The following is a 15,444-nucleotide window of genomic DNA, read 5'->3' as shown; positions in this document are numbered from 1 at the left end:
GCTTAGGGCCCCCAAAAGGCTCGGGCCGGCGCTTGCTTATTGCTATTACTGCTCAGTCTTTTCATTGATAAAATTATGTCATTGGAGATAACAGAAAACATGTACATATATACTGTAAGTGAGTGTGGGATGTTTTCTCATATTAAGAAAATGTCTCATTTCAAAATTTTAAAATCAGACAACAGGTATTTTTTGTCAGAAACTCAACAGCATACACTTTTCTGCAAAGCCACTCACTCAGCTCTAAGCATCTTTATTTCTGTTCAGCTCTCAATGTGTCTCCCTCCTTCATCTCTTTTCTTCTCAGGCACTGACAAACACTAGTCTGGCAGTGTAGGCCAGGTCAGTGACGTAAAGCAGGAAGTTGAGAGCAGTTTTGATGGCGCTGAGCTTCTTTGGTACTGTTTGTCAAACTGGAACACGGGCCAGAGGATGGCAGCCGTGAAGTACATGATTACCGCCTGGAGCCCGTAACCTGACAGGAACTTGGAGAAGGGGATGGGGAGACAGCCGGTGCACTCGCCGACACACAGCACCACCACGGCCATGGAGAGGATGAAGCAGATGCAGTACACGGCCATGCACCACTTGAGCGCTGCATGGTGGTCATACGACACAGGGTCGCTGACCAGGATGAAGATAATACAGGCCACAAAGGTCTGGCACACCTTCATAAGACCGGGAGCCGTAGCCATGTAACCTGCCACCTCTCCTGGCCTCGCTTTAGTCAAGCTCACCTCCCCCATGTATGCTACCGCTGCCAGGCAGGAGAAGACGGTGGAGGCGATGCGATAGTCACGAGTTTCACCGTAGAGCTGCTGGTTCTTAAGGAAAAGAACTGGGAAGATGATAGAGGCGGAGAGGCAGAGGAGGGAGGCGTAGCAGGCGATAGTGATGGGGAAATTAGACCAGGACACCGGCACTCGGGCCTGGAGGCCGAACTGCTCCACCAGCAGGACCAGCAGGGTGCAGGCGAAGCTGAACGCCCAGCAGAAGATGCACCAGTCAGCCATGCCTCCGTGGTGCAGCTGGGCTCCATGTGCTGCCACACTGAACGCCACGCAGGTGAACAGCAGGGCAGCTACACGCACCCATAGCAGCTGGGAGGTGGGAAGCACAATCAGTGGCATTATGGGATGTCACAATCAGACAGGAGTTGAAAGTGTCTTCTGTAGTACCAGCAAGGGTTAAGAGGAGTCTTTAATGCTGAATGTGGGATCTTGTGTTGGTTGCTTGTCACACACTGTCGACACATATTCTGCAGAAAGACAATAAAGGAGGGAGTAATCAGAATAAAGTCTGATGTGATTCTGAAACAAGATGCAAAATACTACAGTGTATCGGTGAAATTCAAACACCATATGGCGCTTTATTTCTTAAGATTAAAACATATTCTGCTCCAGAAGAGCCTGTTTTTTCATACAATGCAATAATATCATATATATATATATATATATATATATATCACATAATAAACTGCATCAGGTTGGTTTAAAATAGAGCAAGCAGCATGAAAAAAGGATAGTTCCATGTCCTGGTTTCTAACTAATAATTTCAATGTCTCACACATCCATAAAACAAGTAGCCATTGTTCCCTATAGTTAATTATATAACAAACAACAACCTCCTGCTCCACTCTTTTTATTAGCAATGCTCTATTTTTAGTTCCAGACAGCCTTTACTGTCTTGACTATGTCTTCTTTGCAGTTTCTGCACCTTCAGCTGCATCATATCCTATCTGACCACCCTTCACTCCCCCCCACAGAGCGTCAGTTGCTAACATTCCTCTGTTTGTTGATACCAGTGCTGAAAGATCCTGAAAATGTCTTACAGTTGCAACAACCATCCCTGCCACACCAAGAAAAGCTCCTAACAATACCCCGGTTTAAAGCTTCCTCAGACAAATATTGGCATATTTTTTTGATTACGTCCTTCTCCTGCTCTGTGAATTTCTCCACTTTAAGCACAATGAGAAAAGCATGAGGCCCAGGAGTGCACTCTGTGATACACCTCACTATCTCATCCTTCCCCGTAGGACAATTCTTCTTGAAGTCAGCACTAAAAGAGAGCAATGATTCTGTATTAGCACATGTCACTTTCCTTTTCGTACTGAAAGTGTTTTGCCTTTATAAATGCCATGCACATTTCACTTGTTTTTTTGTTTGATTTATATTTATTCTGGTATTATAAATCATCCAGAGTACATCTGAGGATTTGGGTTATGGTTTAATGGAACGAGTGTTACATATGAGTTCCTGCTGGACTATACAAATTATTCAAAATATATCGAAGTATAAGCAAAATAAATATCACACGTGAAAATAACATTATCATATAATGCGATGAACAGGGGAATCCCGAGGCGTTCCCAGGCCAGGTTGGAGATATAATCCCTCCACCTAGTCCTGGGTCTTCCCCGAGGCCTCCTCCCAGCTGGACGTGCCTGGAACACCTCCCTAGGGAGGCACCCAGGGGGCATCCTTACCAGATGCCCGAACCACCTCAACTGGCTCCTTTCAACGCAAAGGAGCAGCGGCTCTACTCCGAGCTCCTCACAGATGACTGAGCTTCTCACCCTATCTCTAAGGGAGACGCCAGCCACTCTCCTGAGGAAACCCATTTCGGCCGCTTGTACATACAAACTACATCAGATTAAAGTAAAATCATTTGTGAAAATTAGTTCAAAACAGAAGGGGGTTAACAGCTAGATGACTTCTTTCTTCTAAATGTAGAAAGGGTTTTACTTTCAATTCATTCTGGTCTCTTAGAATGACGCACCATAAACATTACAGTTGTTTGCTACTTTTGGAAAACCTCAGAAATTCAGATTAAAGTCTGCTCCCAAAAATGTGTGTCAACATTACAAGTGTAGTGCAGATCTGTGCTAAAATCTATACCCAGTTGTGTACAAAGAACTTAAAATTGGCTCCAAATTGATGAACTATAACAATAAACTATTCTTACACATTTTGTTAAAAAAACTGAATGATATAATATTCTACGATCATAACACTTTTGAAAGTGTCATTCTAGTACTTTTGCTTTTAATACTAATTACTTTTTGCTGTAAATGTTTCTGTACTTTTAGTAACATTTGGAATTATTTTACTTGTAGTATTTTAGACTATGGTATTTTTTCCTTAACTTAAGTAAATGACTTGACGACGTTTTACTCCACTGCTTGTTAGTAAGATCAATTTATTGATGGTTTTGGTATTTTAATGGAATTTATTGGCAAATTGACAAAAACTGTTGTCCTTTGACACTTCCATAAGGTTGAAGGATTTACTTTGGAAACTTCCATCAGAGCTACAGGAGACATTTTACAGCAGTTTTTACAGTTGAGCTCCTCAAGGCAGGACTGCTTGTGTAAAATTGGTGGCATGCTCCTATATATAACAACCCAAAGTCATAGAATTAGAAACACATGTATTTCCATTTTGATTTTTCTCTTTACTTTTTGCAACTTTTAATCTGTGTAGTATTCTCCATTGTTTTCCATTGCTATATTATCTATGGTGTTGCCGCCTGGAACAGGTTACTTCTGTATTCGTGAAGGCTGTGATGACAGGGATGCAAAAAGACTACTAATTCTGCAAATTTCCTTGAGAAAGATGATAGGGGAAAAGCTTTCTAACATCATTAACAATATATCAACATTAACTATCGCTGGGTTGCGTCAAAGTAGTTTAAGAGAATTTTGTCACCGAACTGCACTTCCTTTCAGTATATTTCACGTTAATAAGAAACATGGTGGTGTTGCATAGGAATGCATGTTATTGATAAAATGATCTAAAAATGTAGTTTATCCCCAAATCTCCATTCATGTTTATAAGTTGAAAGGTTACATGATAAAGATATTTCAGCCTATATTTTTGCATTCATTGTGTCTGTTCTCAAGAAATGAAGTCTGGCAGCATAGGCAAGGCCTTCAAGGCAAATCTGTACAATCCCACATTATGAGTATTTGGTTTTAGTTGGTATTATTTATGTGTGATAGTCCATCAACCCAGTTCCCATCACTGGTCTGGTTGTCAACAGTAGATCCCTCCACCACTCTATCATTTCTGAGGCTCGCATTTTACACTTCAACGTTGAGCTGGACTAGCTGCCTTTTTATTAACATGAGAGGGCCCTTAGCTGATGAGACAAATGAAGATGGTTTAATGGAAAATAGACACTTGGAAACACATTTAATAGTTTCACTGATGTATTGTATTGTAATGATTCATATTGTAACAACAAGCACATCCATGTAAGAATTCAGTTTATGCAGGCCCACATCTGATCATGATCAGGTAATCAGATCATTAATATACTGAAGGATCTACAGTAACACAAAAGATTTTACTTAGATTACATACAGGGGTACGATAATACACAAACAAAAAGGAAAGCCAGCGAATGGATGGTGCTGTATCAATGTCAAATATACTATATTAGATATAACAAAATAAAAATGCAATGCTTTCATGTTAATGTCAAACCTTCAACAAAAACTCTCAACTCAGCACCTTGTATGCAAACATGTACTGTAGTTATAATAAACAGAATATAAAATGTATTTCATTCTCAATACTCATTTTCTCTAGTTGTTAGTAATTGTAATGATTCTGTGAACTTTTGAATCTAAACAGCAATGCCTCGTGCCATAAAATAATGATCTTTTTCCTAGGTTGACTATCTTTTAAGATTAATATGTGAGCTGTAAAAGAACTTTATATTCACATTATGCTGGTGTATCTCGGAAATTTGGTATTTAGTCCCAACCCTTTTTTACTTTACAAAAGTGTGCTTAGTGTTGCATTGTCTGCTGTGAGTCAGCTCTGTCAGCTGTATCACTTTCTATAAAACCACGTATTGCTCCTGCTGTTCTCCAGAAGTCTTTGCTGCAGGCATGTCTAACTAACTGCTGTATCAGTGCCTTGTTGCTGCTGCTACTGATGCTACTACTAGGTTTTTGCCAAGGAACGTGCCAACAATGCTCCTGCTGTAACACCTGCTGCCATCATGAGCAAATTCTTCAGATCATGTTCTAGCATGTTATTAGTATTTCATCTTCCTTTGTTTGCCTCATTCATCTTATCTAGTGTCTTGAGTAGCTCTGCCACCTGGAACTTGTTGTTCCTGTATTCATCCTGCTGGTTGTTCTTCCAGTATTTATTATCAATGACATGGCAGCGTGCTCCACACTTCTTCACCAGATCTCTTAGATTTTCATTGTCACCGACCCACTGCTTGACGATCTTCTGTCCCTCATCCAGCTGTTCACCATGAGTAAAGATGACGATGGCATATTTAAAAGCTTCTTTTGAGAAATATTGGCGTATTTTAGAGGATGTCCTGCTCTTACTCTGTGAATTTCTCCACTTTAAGCACAATGAGAAAAGCATGAGGCCCAGATACAGAGAGGATTTAAGTGTATTCCATTGTTATATTGTTTAATTATGTTTTTATATTTGATGTGAAAAAAATACAAAGAATTAACAGAATGAAATGCACCGTAAAAAATAAAAAGTTGACACAACTTACAATTTTAAGGCAACAAACTTCAGCAAAATTTTAAGTTGGGGAAAAAAACTTAACTTTTTAAGTTTTGCTTTTGAGTTGGTCCAACTTTCAATTTTAAATTTGCGTAACTTAACTCCAAGTTGCGGTAACTCACAACAATGAATTAAGGGAATTTTAAATCCTTACTTATCTCAACCTAACTCAAAATTGCAGTAGCTTATAATTCTGAATTGGGAAAACTTCAAAACCTTACTTATCTTAAATAAACTCAAAGTCGCAGTGACTCATAACAATACATTGTGATGACTCTAAAACCTTTCTCATCTCAACTTCCAAGTTTCAGTAACTCATGATTGTGCTTTGTAACAACTTTAAAACCCAAGTTAGGGCAATTTCAATATAACCATAATACCCACTTATACAAATAATTTGCACATACAAATAATCATATACATTGTCTTGATTCAAAGCTTTTTTTTATTCAACATGTTTAACATGTATCAAATGCTTCAAACGAGCAACTGAGAGCAGCTGAGACCCATAACTGACCCAATCAGGCCAAACAGTTTCTAAACTTTTCTAACTTGTAAAATGTTGCAGCAAATGCTATATGTATTAAAATACTGTCGGTGTATCAACAATTTCACACAATGAAATCCTTACACAAGTAAATAATACAGTATAGTATATATATATATATATATATATATATATATATATATATATATATATATATATATATATATATATATATATAATTACTAATAAAGTGCAGGTTACTTAAAGAACAACTGAATATAAGAAATGGGTAGAAGAGGAGACAAAAACTTAAGAAGTGTACAGATAGAGCAATGTTTGTTAGTAGCAGAGACAGTTAAAAGGATAGCTCAGCATATTTGAAGTGCGGTTGTATGAGCTACCTATGCATAGTTAGTCTTTTCCCTTATGGAGATGGTGATTAGTGTATTCACTATAAGGAGTTTGGGGGAGATGTCCCTTAGCCCTGTATTACTATGCCAACTTGTGCTGGTGGAGTGCAGCGAATCACTCAACACGCCAAATCAGAGCAGGGGAGTTGGTGCAGAAATATATGGCCGAAACTACACTTCAAAAAAAAAAGTGCAAAAATAATTGTCTGTCTGGCGGCAAACTAAAGCAGAGACAACATTTTGTGTACATTTGAACAGACATTTATTATTATTTTAGGTAAGCATTTCCTATGTGGTAAAAAGGCTTTTTTTCTACTCACCCCCACAGTACAAGGATGACTTCTGCTACAGTGACATCTCCCCCATCTCCTTATAGTGACTGCACTCATCGCCATCTCCATAACTATGCATAGGTACCTCATAGAACCCCACTTAAAAAATGCTAAACTATTCCTTTAATAAACAGTGTTGCCTGGACAGTAGGTGTGCAAAAAATCGATTCACATTTGAATCGCGATTCAAGCTCTACCGAAAAAAAAATTTTAATAAATTTTTTATTGTATGTCTACTGCAATAACATGAGAAAAGTCACTACATTTACATACTGTGAATCGTTTTTTTTTTAAATTGAGAATCGTTTTTTAATCGAAAATCTAGGGCTGCTCCCTCTTAGTCGATTAGTCGACTAATCGGTCGTTTTGGTCTTAGTCAACTTAGATTTCTTTAGTCGATTAGTCATGTTTGATGCTTTTTTCATGCTGAATGACTTATTTCCAAGAAACGTACGAGCACATCTCTGGTAAACACAAGAATTAAGGGTTGACATTTTACCTAATAGATATCACCGTGAAATCTACTTTAATTACTTTCATTAAGGCAGTTATTTGTTGTATTACACGTTTTCTGAAATGTTGTGTTTAAATATGCAAAGGAGGCATTATCTTATTCAATATATGCATCCTTTTGCATGACTCTTTGCGGAGAAACTCAGATTTACAGATCTGTCGATTAAATCAACTAATCGATTAGTCGATACAGTTGAATGAGTTGAATGTTAGTCGACTAAGAATTTCTTCAATCGAACACAGCCCTATGAAAATTGATATTGAATCGTGACATTTTCTGAATCGTGCAGCCCTACTGAACATTAGTAGTTGTGGATGTCAGTTAACATATTCTAATTTTTTTACTTAAATACTTAGAAAGGACAGCAAGATTTGATTACTTAACACCTTCTGAAATGTTTCGAAGGCGTACCTCAGTTCCTTGGGAAACTGAATGTTTGAGGCATATCAGCCCAAAGAGCAAAGCAAAGGCCGTTAGCAGGTCAGGGAGGTCTTGTAAGACGATGTCTTCTTCTAGAACCACAGCTACATTTGCAACTTGCCGGAGCCGTACTTTGATCATCCTCCATAGTAAGTATCCCCACAATGAGGCTTTCTCTGCTCCTCTTATGGGTCAGTATCCTTGTGATTTCAGACAGGAAAGACAAATATATGATTAGTAAATCAAACTGACAGACATTTTACAATCTTTAGAGTATTTGTACATGTTGTATTAGTACTTTTACTTCTTCCCCTGATTATAAGCGTGTATCTAGTAGGGCTGTCAAAGAATATTATAAATTTGAATATATATTCAAATTGTTAAAAAAAAAAACTGAGATTTAAAAATGAAAATGTACAGTTTAATTATATATTGTAAGAGAGTTAAAAAATGGCACTACTGCGGCTATCTGGCTCATGGGATCGTTTGCTGCTTTAAACAACAGTACAAAGACGCTAACGTAAATCTTAAATTGCAGAGACAACGAGAAAAAATTGTCATACAATTCATGGAACAGGAAGAGATGGTTGCTAATCACCAAATTATAATAAGTAATAAAACGGTCACTTTAGAATTGACAGAAAATAAGACCTCGCTGTGCTGTGTATCTGACAGGAGAGAGCTGCGTTAATACCTTCAAAAGAGCATAAGTTTAGTATGAATACGTTATATTAGAAGCTTTATTATATATCGGCTATATAAAGAGTCTAAATAACAAAAAATATTAATTTAAGTTTCCAAAATTAGGTATCTAGATTAATTAATGAGTAAACATGGATTTGATGACAGATTTCTGACTGAGTTTCTTATCCGTTTCACAACCATACGTTTCAGTGCAGTTGCAATTTTGGGGCTTTTAGATGGCACTAAAGAGCACCAAACCAAATTTCTCAATATTGCAGCTTAAATAAAGAATATTAACAGCAAAGTACATCTATTTGAGACACTTCATGCATTTAGATAAAAATGGGCAAGGAGAACAGTGGATAGATAAACTGGAATGGAAAAATGGGCAGTGTTAACTGTTTGGTAACAATCCTAGTCAAGTACAACATAAACAGGAGTTGCTAATAACCACTCACCAGACAACTCCTTACGCCTTTTTTTATTTACTAAGGCAGAGGACTAAAACTGAATCACACAATTAACTGTATTGGTAAGTATTGGTAAACCACTGTTTTATTCCACATTGAGCAAATTTTAGTAGAATGCAAATCTAAGGGTAACTCAAAACTTACAATATGTAATGCTTTTTAACTGCTACATGTGCCACTTTGTTCAGCACCTAGTCGCTACTTTTTCTGTACGTTAGGTAGCGTATAATGGGTTAATTCTATAATGGGTTAATTCTAATGTTTGATACTATGAGAAACACCTTAAATTGGAAACTTTGTATTTATTATTTTAGCTTTATATATCTTGCAGTAAAAAAATCCCACGATTTCTTGCAATACAACTGTCAACATTTTCCAAAATACTGAGATTACTAAATTAATCACCTCTTCATCCAGTCCCTTAAGGAGTTGATCCATCTCAGACGGAAAAGCTGGCCTCCTAGCCCGATAGAGTCCAAGCAGTCCTAGAGTGTGCTGATTAATGGCTGCTCTAAAGTTGTCTAGTAGGTTCTTGTTGGTGATCCGATAGAACTCTGCCTGCCTCTGTGATACAGACAGTAGGCCTAGTGCTTCAGGAGAACAGCTTCATTGAGGTTGGTGAATTTGCAGGATTTGCATTGCATTCAACTCAATCTGAAAGACAAAGGTTACAATATATTGGTAATAAGCGAAACATAAGAGAAACAATTAAGTATGAGTTGTTTTTTAAATATGTGGTTCTTAATCAGTTTAAAACATTGATTAATTGTGGTGCAACAGATCAGTTGATCCATACACATACACATATTTTAGGAGTTGCGGCGCGCCAGTCAAGCGCTAATAACATTCATTATTAGACCCCGGCTCAATCTCGAAGGCCGACGAGTGTGTCAGCTGCGCGTGCGCGTGTCCGTTTTATTTGGGCTCCCATGTTAACAGGTTAGAGCTTACACACTGCTCGTGCGACACGCACGTCTCAGGCGCGGCTCGAGCCACACCGAAGAACGCATGCATGCTAGAAATAGAACCGACGACTATTTTTCAGCGACACGCAAGCGTGTTGGAAGCATTTCCAGGCAAAAATAGAATATAAAAATATGTTTATATGTCGTTTAGACACAAATACATATTAATAAATGACCTGTTGATGTTTGAAAGCCTCGAGATTTTCTAATATTGCACCTGTCAATACAGAAGGAAATATTCCGGAGCCTATTTTGCCATCAATCCTGCCGACGTTGTCTTTGCTGTAATCAGATCTGTAGATATTTATGTTTAACACAGTATTTAATTTTATCAGTGAGAAACATACAGTACATGTGTACAGACAAGGCTAGCAGCAGCATTTCTTGTGTGTAAAGACAGAAAAATCCACGCAGCTGACACGCAACAGAAATGCCACGCTCACGCCACGCAGGCAGTGTGTAACCGGCCTAACTTTGCTATCTGTCTTATAAAACCTCCATGCTTCTCTCCTGAATCAGAAGACGCAGGTGGAAGTCTGTCTTGAGGCAGCATGATTTAGCTAGCGCAATCTATTCTTCTTACCGGTTATTTAGACATTATACTTATACTAATGCTAACTCACGTTAGTACTAAAGTTACTTTAAAACACTATTCACAACACTGACTTGAATTGAACCCAATTAATAGCTTAACTGTTGGTACTAGCTAGCTAGCTAGCTATGTTGTTTAGGTTTAAGCAACCGAAAGCCGACCCTGTTAGAAATGTATAACGTTAATAGCTAGCTAACGTTCCCGCAATTACGAAATAGTAAAATCACACAAGTATTTTAACTTAGCTAACGCTACCGGTCTGAAAAGCTTTTACGAAGTTTAAACGGTAACGTTAGCCAAGTTACCTGCTTAGCTAGAAGAGTACCGCATTTATCAGCTAACGTTAGTCTTAGCTAACGGTAACCTTGCTGCTAGCTAGCTTAGGATAAGTAGAAGCTCGCGGCTAACTTTAGCTTTGGGCCAAACTGTTGTCAATAAAGTAACACTGCCTACCTTATCCACTAATGTTTCACACAATTATACAATTACACAATTTATATTTTAAGTGAAAAAAAGGTTCAAACTTGCCTGTGCGGACCAATTGTAGTGTGGGCTCCAGGTTTCATGCAGCTACGCTGCAAACAGCCAGTGCGGGGATCTGATGACTTCAAGTGACTATCTTCAACTCGGAAAGTTGGCTTTCCCGCATTTCACAACAAAGACAAAGACAGAACTTTCTCCACTTGTTGTGGACATTTAAATATAAGTTGTGCATCCCAACTGAATTATGTATTTTGTAATGACTTACTAAATGCCGTTGAATCATACAAATTTGAACTTTTGCTGGAGCAACTTACATTTTTTAGTCAAATATTAATAATTTACATTTTCAATTCTTAAACACTTAAAATATGTTTTCATGTCAACAATATTAAGTTGGACTTTTTACAGTGTGGAAAATCATCCTCTGACATGTTACATATTATACATACACATTATCATGCATTCATTTTAGATTGTCATCAAACAGTTCCTTAATTGTATACTAACTATGTCCCCTAAAGCTGTGACTAAAACCGCTAATCCTTAAACTGCTCAACAACTGCCTCTGCTACAGCTACTTGTTGTGCTGCATCATACGATATTGCTGGAATTACTGACTTTATTAATATAATTATCCAACTACAACGACCTCATCCACACTGTTGAAATAATTTAAATGTTGAGCCATTACATTGAAAATCTTTTAGATAAAAGGAGCCTATAATTTATGTAGCCTACTTAGGGTGACCAGACATCCCGAAAAATTCGGGACAGTCCCGAAAATTAGAGCAAAGTCTCAAGAGCAGACTCTTGAGTAGTTATATTCTGATAGAAAATTAAAAAATTTTCATTGTTGCCAAATCTGGCAACACACAGTAGGTGAGCTTTGAGCCCAAGGGCTGAAGAGCAGGTCTGCGTTCCCTTAGTATGCCAAAGTGCTGTCCTTCGTCCTGAGCCTCCTCGTGAGCAACGCTTACTCTGAGTGTTTTCCATCATGAAATGTGCCCGGACTGACGTGAGAAACAGAGGCTCATTTAACCTGGTCCGCATCGAAATTACAGTAATAATGAATTTACAAATGAGCTGTGCAGAATTCCACAAACCCATGGGAAAGCCGAGAGTGCTGGCAGCAGTGAAATCCTCCGGGCCTCCAGTGCAACCCAATCTAAGGAAGTAGCCTATAGCTTTAGTGCATTTAAACTTTTGTTGTTTCTTTTATTTTAGACGCACAAAGAAAATAGAACCTTTTTGTCCCCTTTTTATGTTATAGAGTAGATGAAGAGAGCGCAAGCTGCAGCCATGAGGCCCGGTAAAGTACCGTGGTAAAGTTGGTTTTATATTGGACGTTGGATATTCGACACATTCGAAAAATCTATTATGCAGCTTGCCCTTTCAACCTATTCATGTCAAACCACTTGTGATGAACTCAGCTAACCACCCTACACATTGCACAAAGCTTCGTTTTTCAAAAAAACCCAAATTTAATTTTTTAAATATTTTTTTATGTAAATAAATGCTTTGAATCTATTATGCGGCCTGTCCTTTTGACCTATTCAGGTCAAACCACTTGTGATGAACTCAGCTAAGTCCCATACACATTGCACAAAGCTTCTTTTTTCAAAAAAAACATCCTTTAATTTTTTAAATATTTTTTAATGTAAATAAATGCCAGAAATCTATTATGCGGCCTGACCTTTTGACCTATTCAGGTCAAACCACTTGTGATGAACTCAGCTAAGTCCCCTACACATTGCACAAAGCTTATTTTAAAAAAAGAAACATCCTTTAATTTTTTTTATATTTTTTTATGTAAAAAAAGCTTTTTAAATCTATTATGGGCTGTCCTTTTGACCTATTCAGGTCAAACCACTTGTGATGAACTCAGCTAACCACCCTACACATTGCACAAAGCTTCGTTTTCAAAAACCCCAAATTTAATTTTTTAAATATTTTTTATGTAAATAAATGCTTTGAATCTATTATGCGCCTGACCTTTTGACCTATTCAGGTCAAACCACTTGTGATGAACTCAGCTAACCACCCTACATTGCACAAAGCTTCTTTTTCAAAAAAACATCCTTTAATTTTTTAAATATTTTTTAATGTAAATAAATGCCAGAAATCTATTATGCGGCTCGACCTTTTGACCTATTCAGGTCAAACCACTTGTGATGAACTCAGCTAAGTCCCCTACCCATTGCACAAAGCTTATTTTAAAAAGAAACATCCTTTAATTTTTTTTATATTTTTTATGTAAAAAATGCTTTAAATCTATTATGGGCTGTCCTTTTGACCTATTCAGGTCAAACCACTTGTGATGAACTCAGCTAACCACCCACACATTGCACAAAGCTTCGTTTTTCAAAAAACCCCAAATTTAATTTTTTAAATATTTTTTATGTAAATAAATGCTTTGAATCTATTATGCGGCCTGACCTTTTGACCTATTCAGGTCAAACCACTTGTGATGAACTCAACTAACCACCCTACACATTGCACAAAGCTTCTTTTTTAAAAAAACATCCTTTAATTTTTTAAATATTTTTTAATGTAAATAAATGCCAGAAATCTATTATGCGGCCTGACCTTTTGACCTATTCAGGTCAAACCACTTGTGATGAACTCAGCTAACCACCCTACACATTGCACAAAGCTTATTTTTAAAAAAGAAACATCCTTTAATTTTTTTATATTTTTTTATGTAAAAAAATGCTTTAAATCTATTATGCGCTCCTTTTGACCTATTCAGGTCAAACCACTTGTGATGAACTCAGCTACAACCCTTACACGTATGCACAAAGCTTCTTTTTTAAAAACCCCATCCTTTAATTTTCTTAATATTTTTAATATTATAAAATGTCATAAATCTATTATGGCTTTTAACTATTTAATGATGAACTCAGCTAACCACCACTACACTGGCACAAAGCTTCTTTTTCAAAAACCCATCCTTTAATTTTCTTAATATTTTTTAATATTAAACAATGTCATAAATCTATTATGTGGCCTGACCTTTTGGCCTATTCACGTCAAACCACTTGTGATGAACTCAGCAACCCACCCTGCACATTGCAACTTTTTTTTTCAAAACCCCATCCTTTAATTTTCTTAATATTTTTAATATTAAAAATGTCATAAATCTATTGTGTGGCCTGACCTTTTGACCTTCGTCAAACCACTTGTGATGAACTCAGCTAACCACCCTACACATTGAAAAAAATTAAAGGATGTTTTTTTTTAATTAAGCTTTGTGCAATGTGTAGGTGGTTAGCTGAGTTCATCACAAGTGGTTTGACCTGAATAGGTCAAAAGGACAGGCAACATAATAGATTTTAAAAGCATTCTTTACATAAACAAATATTTAAAAATTAAAGGATGGGTTTTTTGAAAAAATAAGCTTTGTGCAATGTGTAGGGTGGTTAGCTGAGTTCATCACAAGTGGTTTGACCTGAATAGGTTGAAAGGTCAGGCCACATAATAGATTTAAAGCATTTTTTAATATTAAAAAATATTAAGAAAATTAAAGGATGGGTTTTTTAAAAAAAGAAGCTTTGTGCAATGTGTATGGGACTTAGCTGAGTTCATCACAAGTGGTTTGACCTGAATAGGTCAAAAGGACAGGCCGCATAATAGATTTAAATCATTTTATTACATAAAAAATATAAAAAAATTAAAGGATGTTTCTTTTTAAAATAAGCTTTGTGCAATGTGTAGGGGACTTAGCTGAGTTCATCACAAGTGGTTTGACCTGAATAGGTCAAAAGGTCAGGCCACACATATTAATAGATTTATGACATTTTTTAATATTAAAAATATTAAGAAAATTAAAGGATGGGTTTTTTGAAAAAAGAAGCTTTGTGCAATGTGTAGGGTGGTTAGCTGAGTTCATCACAAGTGGTCTGACATGAATAGGTCAAAAGGACAGGCCGCATAATAGATTTAAAGCATTTTTTTACATAAAAAAATATAAAAAAAATTAAAGGATGTTTCTTTTTTAAAAATAAGCTTTGTGCAATGTGTAGGGGACTTAGCTGAGTTCATCACAAGTGGTTTGACCTGAATAGGTCAAAAGGTCAGGCCACATAACAGATTTAAAGCATTTATTTACATTAAAAAATATTTAAAAAATTAAAGGATGTTTTTTTGGAAAAAAGAAGCTTTGTGCAATGTGTATGGGACTTAGCTGAGTTCATCACAAGTGGTTTGACCTGAATAGGTCAAAAGGACAGGCCGCATAATAGATTTAAATCATTTTATTACATAAAAAAATATAAAAAAAATTAAAGGATGTTTCTTTTTTTAAAATAAGCTTTGTGCAATGTGTAGGGGACTTAGCTGAGTTCATCACAAGTGGTTTGACCTGAATAGGTCAAAAGGTCAGGCCACATAACAGATTTAAAGCATTTTTTTACATAAAAAAAATTAAAGGATGGGTTTTTTTTTTTAAATAAGCTTTGTGCAATGTGTAGGGGGGTTAGTTGAGTTAATCACAAGTGGATTGACGTGAATAGGTCAAAAGGTCAGGCCACATAATAGATTTATGA

At 36.7% G+C, this 15,444-nt stretch overlaps 1 protein-coding gene across 1 annotated transcript; it reads right to left on the bottom strand.

The window, feature by feature from the left end:
* Positions 1-231: 231 nt before the first annotated feature.
* LOC120572293 (myeloid-associated differentiation marker homolog) lies at positions 232-1,235 on the bottom strand. Its single transcript, XM_039821540.1, has one exon. It carries the CDS (start codon positions 1,128-1,130, stop codon positions 321-323), a length of 810 nt encoding a protein of 269 aa, XP_039677474.1. The 5' UTR covers positions 1,131-1,235; the 3' UTR covers positions 232-320.
* Positions 1,236-15,444: the final 14,209 nt, after the last annotated feature.

The sequence above is a fragment of the Perca fluviatilis genome, chromosome 14, assembly GCF_010015445.1.
Source record: "Perca fluviatilis chromosome 14, GENO_Pfluv_1.0, whole genome shotgun sequence".
Classification (NCBI taxonomy): domain Eukaryota; kingdom Metazoa; phylum Chordata; class Actinopteri; order Perciformes; family Percidae; genus Perca; species Perca fluviatilis.
Note: the sequence above shows the minus strand (reverse complement) of the source record. Positions and strands in the feature narration are given on the sequence as shown.

Excerpts from the sequence above, each read along its gene's own strand:
- LOC120572293 (XM_039821540.1), bottom strand. The coding sequence starts at position 1,130 with ATGCCACTGATTGTGCTTCCCACCTCCCAGCTGCTATGGGTGCGTGTA.